This window comes from Cyprinodon variegatus, unplaced genomic scaffold (assembly GCF_000732505.1).
Source record: "Cyprinodon variegatus isolate N-32 unplaced genomic scaffold, C_variegatus-1.0 Scaffold12, whole genome shotgun sequence".
Taxonomy (NCBI): Eukaryota; Metazoa; Chordata; class Actinopteri; order Cyprinodontiformes; family Cyprinodontidae; genus Cyprinodon; species Cyprinodon variegatus.
The window spans coordinates 1,483,540-1,496,844 of record NW_015150465.1 but is presented as its reverse complement, the minus strand read 5'-3'; the positions used below and the strand labels follow the sequence as shown (position 1 = coordinate 1,496,844).

Here is a 13,305-nt window from a genome sequence, read left to right as displayed (position 1 = left end):
GAAAAGCACTGTTGCATTATGGGCCACACTGGGATTGGCCCGGTCTGTGCCTTGAGATGACATGTGTTGTGAATTGGCTCTATATAAATAAACTGAATTAAAATTGAATTGAATTCAGTTTTAGACCCATGAGTATTGAGCCTTAACAGACTTACCCTTCGCTCTGTCAGTTATTCTGACCGACCAGGCTGGGTGATTGTAAGATATTAGTGATGTAACAGAAAGGTCATGTGATTTGTGTAAAATCAAACTGATAAATGATCATGCTTTTGCTGAATGAGGCTTTCTAGGGAAATAAGGTGCATTCAGTTACCTTGGAAGCTATCTCTGAACTGGGAAGTTAGAGAAGTTAGGACTCCATCATGGTGAAAGCTGTCGTAGTGCCTCTTATGTGCATAGTTGTAAGTCAGATTTTATATATGCAAGCATCACTTTTAGGCTTTTCAATTTAGTAAATGTAACATTGAAACAAGACTCTCTTGTACAAGTGTTTCTTGTTAAATAACCCTGTTTTGATCACAGTTTGTTTTTCATGAAAAAACCTGCCTTGTTGGATCTGAAGTCACCCTTGAAGATGACTGTGTTTTAGGTAAATCTGACTTTCTCAACATGCTAGTGGATTGTTTTGAATAAAAATCAGATCTTCTGGGTGACATTGGTATCCAATCAAATTGGTGCTTTGGTTGTGGACAACCATAATAGATCTCTTTAGGAAAAAAACTTACTTTATATGAATGGCTTTATATGATTTTTGAGGAGTAATACCCCCAAATTTCTGTTTTAAATGGTAGAGGTCTGAATTTAATCCTGGTCTGCTAACTTACCTTTAGTTCAGCAAATCAGAAGTTTTACTAAACAAACAGTTAATTAGAACAGGTAGGATTTTAAGGCTACTAGCTAAACTTCTCTTCAAAACAAGAGAAAAAAAGATCTTTCTGAGATGGTGAGGTGTATGTTTTAAATGTTTCCCTGAATGACCACAGCTGACTTAAATGAGAAGATCATTAGTAGGCATCTGGTAAACTTGGAGACCAGCTGAAGAGCTAATTCAATGATTTGAATCAGGTGTTGGAGCAGGGGCATGTCTAAAATTACAGGCCATCTGCTCTTTAGGACTTACGTTTGAGTATAAGCAGTTGATTGGGTTTATTTAATCCATATTTATATGTTTTTAATCAAAAATCTCTCTTCAAATGTGTTTACTATTGCCAGCTGAGTTGTGCCACTTCTGATGTCATCAAATGAAAGGAATTAGCCTTTTTTTAATCTTCATTACCCTGCTGTGTTTTTATTGTCAGTGTACATTCATTAGTGGAAAACAATCCAACATTGTTATCTTTAGCAGAACCTTATTTTTATCAGTCTCTTTCCATTTAAAAATGAAAATTAATATCATGCTATAGTTATTCGACCTTTTTATATTGTCTAAATATGCTGGAAGGTTGCGAAAAGGCGACCTTAAGCCTTAGAGTAAAAAAACCAAAGTATTTATCAAAGTCAATCCTTATAAATCAATGTTTTTAGTTTTTTTTTTTTTTAAACAAGAGAGCTTGGATAATCAGGAAGCCATCCTAGCAGTGTATGGTAGGCAGTTTGCGGTGGTCTTCCTACAGGTAATGCAACCCTATCCTAATGACCTTAAAGGATGGGATTGGCTTGTCTTTTGAGTTGCAGAAGAACCGGCATTTTATTGGTAATTCGCAGGGGCATGAGAATGTGTTGAGTAAGGAAGCCAGAATGTTCTCTGGCTGCATGCAGCTGTTATGAGCTTCATGCAAACAAACATGCCAGAGGGAGGAAATAAGAACCTCACAAACAAGCTTTCAGGTTAGCATTGATTTTGCTGCTTTTGCCTCCTCTGGTAGTTCTCTCTCTGATCCCTGAATATAGAGATGTTTTCTAGAAATGGCAGTACCTTTTGCATTAGGAATTGGAAGTTTTTGGATGGAAAACATTTGTCATTGCGCAGCTTCAAGTGCCTGTTCGTCATGAGGGCTTTTAACTTATCTCGTGTTGAGGCTTATCGAGATTAAGCGCGGTCTCATGCTTTATGCACAGGTTGTGCAGCTAAAGTGGTGAGCTGCATCAGGCTTCAGAGATGTCACCCCACTCCTCGGCAGTTTTGGAGTGAATAATCAGGAAACGACACCTTGATACTGCAGCCACAAATGAGACGTGTCTGTGGTCAGGCCAAAAGTGAAACCGAGAACTGCTTTAGAGACACTGTGTCCTACGATAGCTCTGAGGAAAGGACCCCTCTGTTTTTCATTTGGTGCATTTCAAGCCCTCACTGCCAGCCCTTGATGACATCACCTCATCAGTTCAGGTTTAACGTTTACTTCAAAGGATGAGACATATCAATCTGCCGACAGAAAGCATGCGCATGCACTGAGAATAAGCAATATTTTCAGGTTAAAAAGAGCAGTCTTGGTTTAGAGTTTATTAGATTCTGAAGAGACTCTGGCAGGAACAAAGACGAGGAATGAGAGTGTTTTTTTCCCCCTGCTGTGTTATGCAACCACTTGAGCTCTCTCTCTACCAGCAGTGTTCTAATAAGACCCCACCCCCTCACTCAGGACAGTCTGCTCTTTTGAAGCAGCATAATTTCCTGTAATGTTCTTAATTTAGAATCCCCCAAGTAAATCATCACCAGCATCTCTACAGCTGTGTTTATCCTTCTATGTTTTGCATTTTAGCCTTTCATAAATTGCAAATTGCTATTGATTTTAATCACCAGAGCATAGAAAATTCCTTGTGGAAATGAATCTGGTTCTTAGATTGGACTTCATAGCTCAGAGCTTATTATGATTCTGTTTTGGAAATTTCCATATGTTGTCAGTTTGCTTACTTAATGATTAAACCCAAAATTTAAAGCATTAATCAAGCACCTTAAGGAAAAATGAATAGAAAATGTTCTGATTGATGATTGTCCCAGTTCCCAATTTTTAAATGCATTACCTCTTAAAATTCCCACAATTTTCTTTGGCCCATTATGTTATCAGATAAGGCTTTGGGAAATAGTTTCTGTTGGGTTCAGAAATACTGTCTCATTCAAGAAAGCCTGCAGCTCATTAGATTTCTTTGATAATTTGCAGCACTTAATCTCTTAATAGAAGCATTACAGTTTAGTGTTACCTATAACATTTATTTATTGGTATTTTGCCTTAGATGTGTAGATGTAACTGAAGATATATGATAAATACCAGTACTGAAGATTTTTTGCCAAAAATCCAAATTGCGATTTTGTTTTGGTTTTTCTTTGCAGTAACCACAAACATCTAGATGTTTTGCTCCATGGTTGTTTTAATGCTCTTAAAATGCCAAGTTGTACAGAGTCCATTGGTACACAACTTGAATGTAATCGTTGGATGAAGACGTGCTTAATTCTGGATCTGCATGCTAGCTGCAACACTTTTCTTCCCTTCTGTGTGGCAACAAACCCACTTTTTACGTGTTACTGAGAATTTAGCTTTGATAACCGTGATTACATTGCAAATTCAATTAATTGTTAGCCCCTAACAAATACTTGTTAAATGTGGGAATAGTTATAAAACGAATTATCTTTTTTTGCAGGATTTAACATGTTTCTACTTTAAGCACTTTGTTGAATAGCTTGATAAGCTCATATTAGCATGCTAATCAGCTGGAATATTATCTTTGGCAGAAAAGCTGCTTCCCAAACATACCAGACGTAGCTTGTTTTAAATGAGTCTCCTATGAAAAAGAGTGATGCTCATGCTTCAAGGTTTGAAAGCAAGATGGTGTGATTTTAGAAATGTTTGCTGAAATGAGCCTAATTTGTCTTTGTGGTTTTGGAGTTACACAATGTAGTTGTCCTCTTTCAGCCAGCTGATTGGCAGAGGGAATCATCAAGAGGGGAAAAGGGATCCGGCTTTAATCTGAGTCAGGTAAAGTCAGAAAACAAAAACAAAAAAAGCATCTGCACTGAAGCTTTCTTTTGCAAGCCTTTAAAAGGTTAAAATGGTGTGATGACAAATGTAGCAGGTATGAAACCGAAACCATCTAAATAGACATTATTGACGTTCAAGTAAAGCCTTGCCAAACAATCTTTGACAAAAATAATTTTTAAAAAAATCCATTAATATGGTATTTATTGACAAATCAAAAGAAGCATTATAAATCAGCTGAATATATATATATATATATATATATATATATATATATATATATATATATATATATATATATATATATATATAACTTTGTAATTTACCAACATAAAGCCACAAAGTGACGGTTTCAAAATGTATAGATGTTAGCTTTTCCCTCATGAAAACCACTGAGGGTTTTCATGCTGTTTCAGTAGCTTCTCATGCAACTAATACTCCAGATATTGACCCAGCAGGTTGGGAAATAGAGTAATCATTGATGTGGCAGTAAACTGCTTCCCCTCTCTATAACAACACATTGATAGAGCCAGGAACAATGACCAAACTGCTTCCCTCCTGGGCATCATTTGAATTAGGTGACAGGTTGAAATGAAGGCGCTCCAGCTCCTCCTGTTCTGTGTATGTCGACATGAATGAAATGACAAATACATTTTCCGCGTCGTAATGAGCGAGGAGGGAAAAGCTTGAGATTAGCACAGCGGGGCAGGTTTAAAAGATACAAACTTGGTTCAAATCAGGATGCTGATCTGCGTCATAGAAACTAGGAACTAATTACGGGCATCCCCAGAGTGCCGTTCAGAGCTGTAGTTGGTCGGTAAGGCCTTAGTGTGTAAACTGATGATGAGGTGGGTTATTTATGGTCACACCCAGAGAGTGTTATTTTCCATTATGAACTTCCTCCTAGAAGTCTGTTTGCCGCTCTGCTTGGGCCTTTTCTGTTTGATCTTTAGCCCTGTCTTCAACCAGATTTAGACTGACTGCTGTGGGAAGTCATGACATGAAGTCTGCTTTACCTTCCTTCAGTCTGAGTGATCAATGGGGAGAAATCCTCTTAAACCTTTAGCTCATATTCCACTCCTCCTGAACTGTGCCGTAAGCCCTTAAATGAGTGTTTGTTCTGCGACTTGCAACATTTACAATGGATCACGGCTGTAACAATGAGAGCATGTTATATTATTGAGGTAATTTGATTACATGCTGGTTAATCCTTTCAGACTCGAGTGCAAGCTTTAAGAATTGGATTAAGCCCTTAAACTATGATTACCAAGATCACTTACACGTTCAGATGTAATGGATAAAAGGAGGTGGATCTCAAATGCTGCATATCTCTGAGGATAAAAGTCATTCATTATTCATTTCTAGTCTGCGAGAACTCTACTCTTTTTTTTTTCTCTTCTGTTCTCTGAAGCTTCTGCTTTCAGATTATATTTTTGGCTAAGTTTTATTAAACCCACAGTCTAGTTTTATCCTGTTGACTCAACCAGAAATACGACTAGGGCCACTTCCCATTCGCATGTTTCAAAATTTTTGTTTCTGTCCTTTTTCTTCCCTCAGCTACGAGTTGACCCCATCCCAATATGCAGTTTCTGTCTCGGGACAAAAGAGTCAAATCGAGACAAGCGACCGGAAGAGCTGCTGTCCTGCGCGGACTGTGGAAGCAGTGGTAAGTGAGATTCTGTAAAGCTTCAGCGGATGTTTTTAAAACCTTTGCTCTCTGTTCCTGAGATTATTTTTAAACTATCAGAAAGTGGAATTATATCTGAGTATCTTTAAGTATTTATTGTACTATAATTATAAGTTATTTTGAGATCAGTGTAACCGATTCCTGATATGCGCCTCCAATTTCTGTGTGGCCCATTTTTGAAACCATTATTGCTTTTTCTTCATCCATTTATTTGATGCAAATGATACAATGATCATAAACATTACATAAATCTCAATTGAAATAAAAAAATGATTTTTAATTTTTACAAATCAGCAAAACATCGGCTGTAGGTAGAAAAGGAGGAAACAGAAGTGCAAGGCTTCATGAGATCTCAAGGCATGGCTGCTGAATGCCCTAATGAACCAGTGAACTCATGCATGTATTGGCCAATGGAAGAAAAAAAAGACTGATATTTGCCCAAAATATTAGTTGGCTGATCTATTGATGTGTCCTTAGTTGTAACTTCAAGTTTCAATGTATTCTCGGGATTATAAATAAACAAGGGTAACATGTTTTTCTATAGAGCTTGAACATTTTTGGAAAATCTGGGATCTGCTGAAAACATACTTAATTTAATTTAAGCATTTATTATAAACAAAACATATATCTCCAACTAAAGCTTTAATACAGAAGGGATGATGTTTTAAAATTAACTGCAGGAGAAAACGATTGTACTGCTTTTGTCCCAGTTAGGGGTGTGGGAAACATTGATTTGGTGACATATCCTGATTTTCAGCTGTCCCATATAATATCAATCTTTCAGTTCCTAGTAGCGAACAAAAAAAATAAAAATGTTTTACCTAAAACAATAAGGGGAAAATGGGCTACCTCTGCACCACCACTCTGGCAGATGGCGCTGTGGAGCCTTTTTGCCACCATTTCTGTTCCTGAGACAGTCAGAGTGGAAGACGTGGACTGACTCAAATCCCGAACATCATGGATACCAAAATAGCTAAATGATCAATATGTTCTAATGAACATCTACAACACTTGCTTTTTTATCTATACATTTAATTTGATAGTTGGGGAAAACATTGCAATATATAGTGATATCGCAATATCGTAACAATATCATATTGTGAGCCAAGTGTTGTGATTCGTATCACACATGCCAGTACTCCCCGCTAGTCACAATTGGCATGCACAGACATTGTAATAATAAAGTTATATTGGTGCTTACCACTCCTAGCATTTCACAATGGTTTTTTCATCATAGACCACACAACTATCTTGCTAAAGTTAATTCATAGGGCGATGTTGAAAAGCAAAAAAAAAACAAAAAAAAAAAAAAACATTCTGCCTTTTCAAAGAGTCAAACGTTTTTTTTAACCTATTTGGTGGGATTATATGTTTTCTGCTTTCCTTTTCTCATGTTTTACCTCCATGAATCGGAGAAATTCTGCTTTTTTTCTTTCACCTTAATGTATCAATGAAGATCTGATGGACTGTTTCAAAACTTGGACTATTTAATATGAAGATGTTTGTTTTTTTCCTATATTTTTGATTCTTACCAAGACATGCATACAATTGTAAAACCTTTGTAAAATGCTTAGGAACCCTGCAGTTTACTTGTGATTCATCAGTGGTAACTATTCCAGGTGACCATCATAACCCAAAATCATTAAAATAAAGTCACATTTTCCTCCAGTTCAGATTCTGAGTTAGAATGCCTCAGTAATGAGCTCCTTCCCTCCTTAGAGCAGATTGTAGGTATTTCCTTTTAGTGATCCTCTGTTCCCGTTAAAATTACCTCATTTATGTTTGAACAATTATTTTAAAATGCCGTAAGGAATTGTTCTCCTGGTGACATTTTTATAGCTCAAATTTGACAGAGCGGCTTCGAGGTGGTTTTCATTAACCACTTTTAGTGTACACAAATTGTGCTCTCACTGTAAAACAGCTGTTTTACAATCATGGGAGGGAAGCAGCGTGAGAGAGAAGGCGAGCTTTTTACATGACTTTCATGGATCGGCTTCCATTAGAAAGAGCTCTGCTGCTGTTTCTGCCTCATTAAGATCAAATTATCTGTAATTAGCAACTCAGATGTTTGATCATACTGTTTTTAGGCACACGTTGTGGCTAGGAGAGAGAGTGGCGTGGACACGCGGGCACACCATTGTTTTTTTTTATGATTTTTTTGAGTTAATGTTTAACTTTAATGTGTTAAGAGATGGAAAATTATACCTGTTACTTGTTGACTTAGCTTTTGCTGGTAAAAACATGTCACACTAAAATCTGTTTTTGTTTCTGAAGGGCATCCATCATGTCTGAAGTTCTCTCCTGAGCTCACCTCAAATGTAAAGAGATTAAGATGGCAGTGCATTGAATGCAAAACCTGCAGCTCCTGTCGAATACAGGGGAAAAATGCTGTGAGTATAAAACGTTCATCTTAATGCACCATTTTCAGTGCTGTTGGCTTGACTGTAGATCTCCGAGGATTTGTCAAGATTTGCAAACCCTCCTGCGTGCAGAATTGCTCTTATTTCTCCTTAAGACGGTAATGACAGTGGTGTTACACATGTGCAACTGGGACATCACTTACACCTGCCTGGCGTTCCCTTTCAGGATGAGATGCTTTTCTGCGATTCGTGCGATCGGGGCTTTCACATGGAATGCTGCGATCCGCCGCTTTCAAGAATGCCAAAAGGTGAGGTGTTTACACTGTCTGCCATCTCTGCTTTTCCCCCCTCTGCTGTCAGTTCAAAGCCTTCGCTTCACAGACGGCCGTTTGGGGCTGTCACTCAGCACACTGAGAAGCAGCAGTGGCTTATTAGGGGCTTTGCATGCATATCAAATTGTTCCAGCATCCCTGGGGAGATCTTCTATCTCTGGATTACAGTACTGACCCTACAGCAAGGCTTGTAATGACGCGACACATACTGTAGTTGGGTATTTTGCAGGCAGCGCATACAAATCACATAGCTTAGCCCAACAAGCTCATGTGAAGTCTATTTCATCACCCAGAGAATTGACCCCATGTTCTTCCTATGGATTTTCTCTTTGTGCTGAGAAATTGATTGGTCATTGTGAGCAGTGTGATTCTCACCGGCGCCATGCATTAAAGAAAACGTTTGAAATGAATGTACCATTTATCCGGTCGGTTGATGAACCCGCTAAAAATAAAACGGTACTTCTCTGTCTGGATGCCCTCCAGGAACCTGGATCTGCCAAGTGTGCAGGCCAAAGGAGAACGGCAAAAAGCTGCTGCACAGGAAGGCAGACGAGATCAAGCGTCGATATGCAAAGCCGATCGGACGGCCAAGAAATAAGCTCAAACAAAGAATGTAAGTGGGCTCTGATTAAAGTAATAGCATCTTATTTAGCCAGCAATGAATTTTCCAATTGATATAATGTTCAATTAATATGTAAAACCCTGTCAGTGGTACATAAGTGTCAAACATCCATATGAAACAAACCAAGGCATATAACCCTCAAACAAAACTAAGAGATAAAGGAAAATTTAATGTAAATGAAAGCAATCTACAATTATTGCTTTCAAGTGTTTCTCTATTTACATTATGGGAGAAAGGCCACAAAATGTAACCCATAAAGAGGCTGATTGTCCTTTTTTACCCAAGCACAAGATTGGAAAGTTAGATGCAAGGAAAACATGTAGTAGATGGAAAATATGCAATATTAAAATGGTTGTTTAGCCTTCTAAGGGGATTCACATACCACTGCTGAATTGGAGACAAGGTTAGAAACCTCTTATTCAGGCTACAGAGAATAAAGATTGGACTGTTGCTTAGTGGTCTGTCTTTGCAGAAGAAAGTTAAAAATGCATTTCATTTGGAGATCAAGTTCCGAGAGTCCGGGTGGAGAATGCAGAGACAGAATTGAGTGTCAAGTTTCCACAGTCAGCGATAACTTAGGGAGCCATTTCATCTGCTGCTATTGGTTAAATGTTTTTTTTTATCAAGTCCAAAGTCAGCATAGCTGTGCAGCAGGAAATTTTAGCGCTCTTCATGTCTTCTCCTTATAATATGCTTTATAGAGACAGCTAAATCTACCAATACATGCTTTAATGATAGTTGTATTATTGCCGACTGGGAAATTCATCCAAACTAAAGATGAGGAATTATTTTCACAAGGAACAAGAGAAGGAGGAGACTGTTAAAGCTTAAGGTTTCATAAAGCATTCAGGAGAACCACATGCTGATCCCTTTTGTGGCTCACAGCAGTTAAACAAAAGGAGCTCTGAATGCTTATCTAGTTTAAATACTTCACAGCACATGGTTGTTAAAATGAACTGATCTTGTGTAATATTTAGATATTCTAAAACTAAACTCTATTTGTTTTTTGTTTTTTCTGAGCTAACCAATTTGCGTGGATGTATCTTATTTCTAAATACGTAAATAAAATACTCGTCTGACAACACGACGTGTTCTTCTTGTGCCTGCAGGTCTGTAACCGGTGGTGATGGCTCCATGGTAGCACTTGGAGGAAGGGGGTCACCTGGTAGGGGTCAAAAGATTACCGTCTGTTCCACACCTTCATCTGGTCATGCTGCATCTGTGAAGGACGCCAGAGACAGATTGACTGTCGCAGAGCCTTGTTGTGCGGTCAACGCCACCCAATTCACCCCCTCCCCTCCCACCACCACTCCCTCCCTCACGCCCACCTTCACTCCAGCCACACTCACTGTTAACAAGAAAACCAAAGGGCTTATTGATGGGCTTTCCAAATTCTTTACTCCTTCCCCTGTGGGCCGTCGCTCGCGAGCCGTAGCCGTAGAGTCGAGCGCTAGAGACCAGGGCGTGGCCAAAGTGTCCCAGTCACCAGAATCGTTCGCCTTTGCCGCAGACGCCTCTCATAAGATAACCCCGACATCGTCTGCACTTCCTGCCGCTTCCATGTCACCAGGACTTAGCTCCCCCCCGCAGGTGTCCAGCAGCTCCACCTCAGCCAACTCACCTCAGAGCTCTTCCAGCCAGTCTAGTGTCCCTTCGCTGAGTAGTCTCTGCAGTAGCAGCCAACTTAAGGGACTCTTTGATGGACTCTCTCACATTTACACGACTCAGGGCCAGTCGCGGAAAAAGAGACTACCGTGCTACGCACCACCGAAGCGCAGGCCCCTTAAGCAGGACTTGTCCCAGTGCCTTGGAAAGAACGAGATTATCAAAAATAGGTTACAGCCCACATCTTTGGGGGCTGACCGACCCAGAGGACCCCCATTTAAGATGGTCAGTCATTTCAAATGCAACCCTTTCCTTAAAAATCACAGGACACTAGGCAGGCTGAAGTATAGAGTGAGAGCTCAGAAGGGAGCCACCTCACCAGGAAAGGGAGACTTGACAGATGGAAGAATTAAGCCTGAGAATAACCATGGTAAGCAAAGGCTCAAAATACCAGCCAAGACCTGCGTCTCCACACTTTTAAGCTTCTTCTTTATTTATTTTTCTTTTTTTCTTTTTATTTTTTTAAGACTGACACTAATAGTTCTAAAGCTAATATTGTTTTTTCGAAGTCACCCTCAACATTCTAACAGGCTACTAATCCTCCTCCTGATTTGAATGAGTTTTAGTTCATTAACACAGTTTCGTTGCGTTTTGCCTTGGCTGCGAAGTTTCAATGGCTTCCATCTTCCTTGCCCGTTGGCTTTTTGTCATAGTGCATGGCCCACTAACTCCCTCATGCCGCTCCTTGCTCTGTCCTTGACCCTCTCCAGTAGTCCACACATTGTGATCACCACATAGTAGAGCCTGTAGTCAAACTGCGCTCTTCCTCATCCCACCGTCTTCTTTTCAGCCTCACTTCCAGATGTCATTGGACACACACGGACACACACACACACCAGTGTTTCAGCCACCCAAGTTGACTCAGAGCTGACATGATGATTACACCCAGAAGTGCACTCACCCTTACATTTTACTGTCCACCACATTGAAGTCCTAGTAAAATGATAGAAGGGAAAAATAAAGGATACCTACCGCAAGAAGTTCTAAACCCCTGCCATAAAAAACTCATCATATATTACTTTTTAAAAGGGTTAAAATGCCTGAATGTTTTGGGGTTTTTTAAAACCATTTTTAGCTATAAACTTTATACCTTTATTTGGGTTTTAGTGGTTTTAAGTAATATAGCAATATGACAGTGCATTTGTCCAAAGTAGAGAAAATATATGAACAGTTATCAGGTGTATATATATATATATTTGTTTTAATACACTTCTGTACTGCTGCCGTTTTTTTGGATTGTGTCTAAATTTATTTCACACGTCACAGACTAAATGAGAAATAGCCCAGGATTGGATAATGATGAAAGGAAACCTCTGAATTTACGCTGTTTTATTTTTTAGTTGAAGGGCTTGAAAACCATCGATCATTTTCATTACTGCACTTATTGCTGCGCTACTTTTTGTCACATAGACTTAGATTTATTTTGTCATTTATTTTGTATACACAATTATTAACAAAAAGTAATTCCGTTAAGAACAGCTCTTTAGACAATTTAATATTTTTTTAAAGCGCAGCCTTGAAAAATGGAATACAACAATAAAAACAGTGATATAAACATATGACTGTGCATTTACAGTTCTAACATTTTAGTTTTTTTTATAATAAAATATATATAATAAAATACATAAATAAATAAATAGATTAAATAAAGAAATAACATATAATAAATAAATAATAATATATATTAATTATTTATATATTTATATAATAATAATAAAAATTGAATAAATAAATTAAATAATATCATAATTGGAAAAAAAAGAAATTTATTTTTTCAACTTGATCAAATTTGAAGAAGTCCAATACGTCTCAATGTTATTACCCAGTAATATAAATCCATAAATATGGTGATGACACCTCACTTCCACCCCTAATGGGTTTTTGTTTTGGTGGTTAAGTCATGTTGTTGATGTCTTTCATGAAATTACTGCCTGCTTCCCAACATGAGTTGCTTTTCATGTCAACACTTGCTCCCCTCACTGCATCAGCTTCTTAATTCATGGGAAACTGTCTTGGTGGATGACTAAGCACATGAAAGCAGTTACGCAATTAGAGTGATTTAGTTTCACTTCATTACATTAGGGATTTTAATATAAACATCCAAAGATGATACATTATGAAATCCCTCAGAGACACAGACTCAGCAGCAGTACTCACAGCACAAAAGCACATTTACATAGAATGCATTTATGCGATTATTCAGCTGAGGCTGCTTGAAACGGGTTGGTGTTTTGATGCCTTGGTGTTGATTTCTCACTGTGCCTGCAACAGGCCATCTCGGCAAGCTGCGTGTGAAGCAGGAAGCCCAAGAGGACTCGGCGGCTATGTGCAGAGATCACGTCTTGGAGGAGGACATAGAGATGTTCGCTCGAGTCCAGGAGCTTGCTGCTCAGGTGAGAAAATGTGCAGAATAGCTTTATTAAGCGATTAAAGTTTTTCTGGTTTTTATCAGTAGTGAGAAAACTAAACAAAAATAAGTTAAATGGAAATAAATATTAATTGTTGAACTTTTTCATTTATGTATTTGATAGTTCTTTGTTTTGGGAAAGTAGTAGACGAAAGGGTTAGCACTGTATAAAATGAACTAACACTAACACAAACACATATCCCACATTCAGAGAGTTGTATTCATCCATCCATTATATATATCCTGGTCACATATATACCGTCATTTTCTGTGCGTCCAACCATATATGTATGTAAAGCTTTACCCATGTAAAAAGATTAGCTA

The 13,305-nt window shown here is 38.4% G+C and overlaps 1 protein-coding gene across 8 annotated transcripts in view; it reads left to right on the top strand.

Annotated features, from left to right (window-relative positions):
- kat6b (K(lysine) acetyltransferase 6B) overlaps nt 1–13,305 on the top strand; it is a 32,616-nt gene that overhangs the window by 5,936 nt on the left and 13,375 nt on the right. For 4 of the 8 annotated variants that reach the window (XM_015382133.1, XM_015382158.1, XM_015382142.1 and 1 more), the window contains exons 3-9: nt 3,846–3,908; nt 5,466–5,574; nt 7,870–7,985; nt 8,182–8,263; nt 8,771–8,900; nt 10,019–10,944; nt 12,846–12,967. In XM_015382133.1, the coding sequence (XP_015237619.1) occupies nt 3,846–3,908; nt 5,466–5,574; nt 7,870–7,985; nt 8,182–8,263; nt 8,771–8,900; nt 10,019–10,944; nt 12,846–12,967 (1,548 nt within the window). Of the gene's footprint in view, nt 1–3,845; nt 3,909–4,444; nt 4,950–5,465; nt 5,575–7,869; nt 7,986–8,181; nt 8,264–8,770; nt 8,901–10,018; nt 10,945–12,845; nt 12,968–13,305 lie in introns of those variants that run through there. The other 4 variants (XM_015382177.1, XM_015382169.1, XM_015382185.1 and 1 more) reach the window with 4 other exon arrangements.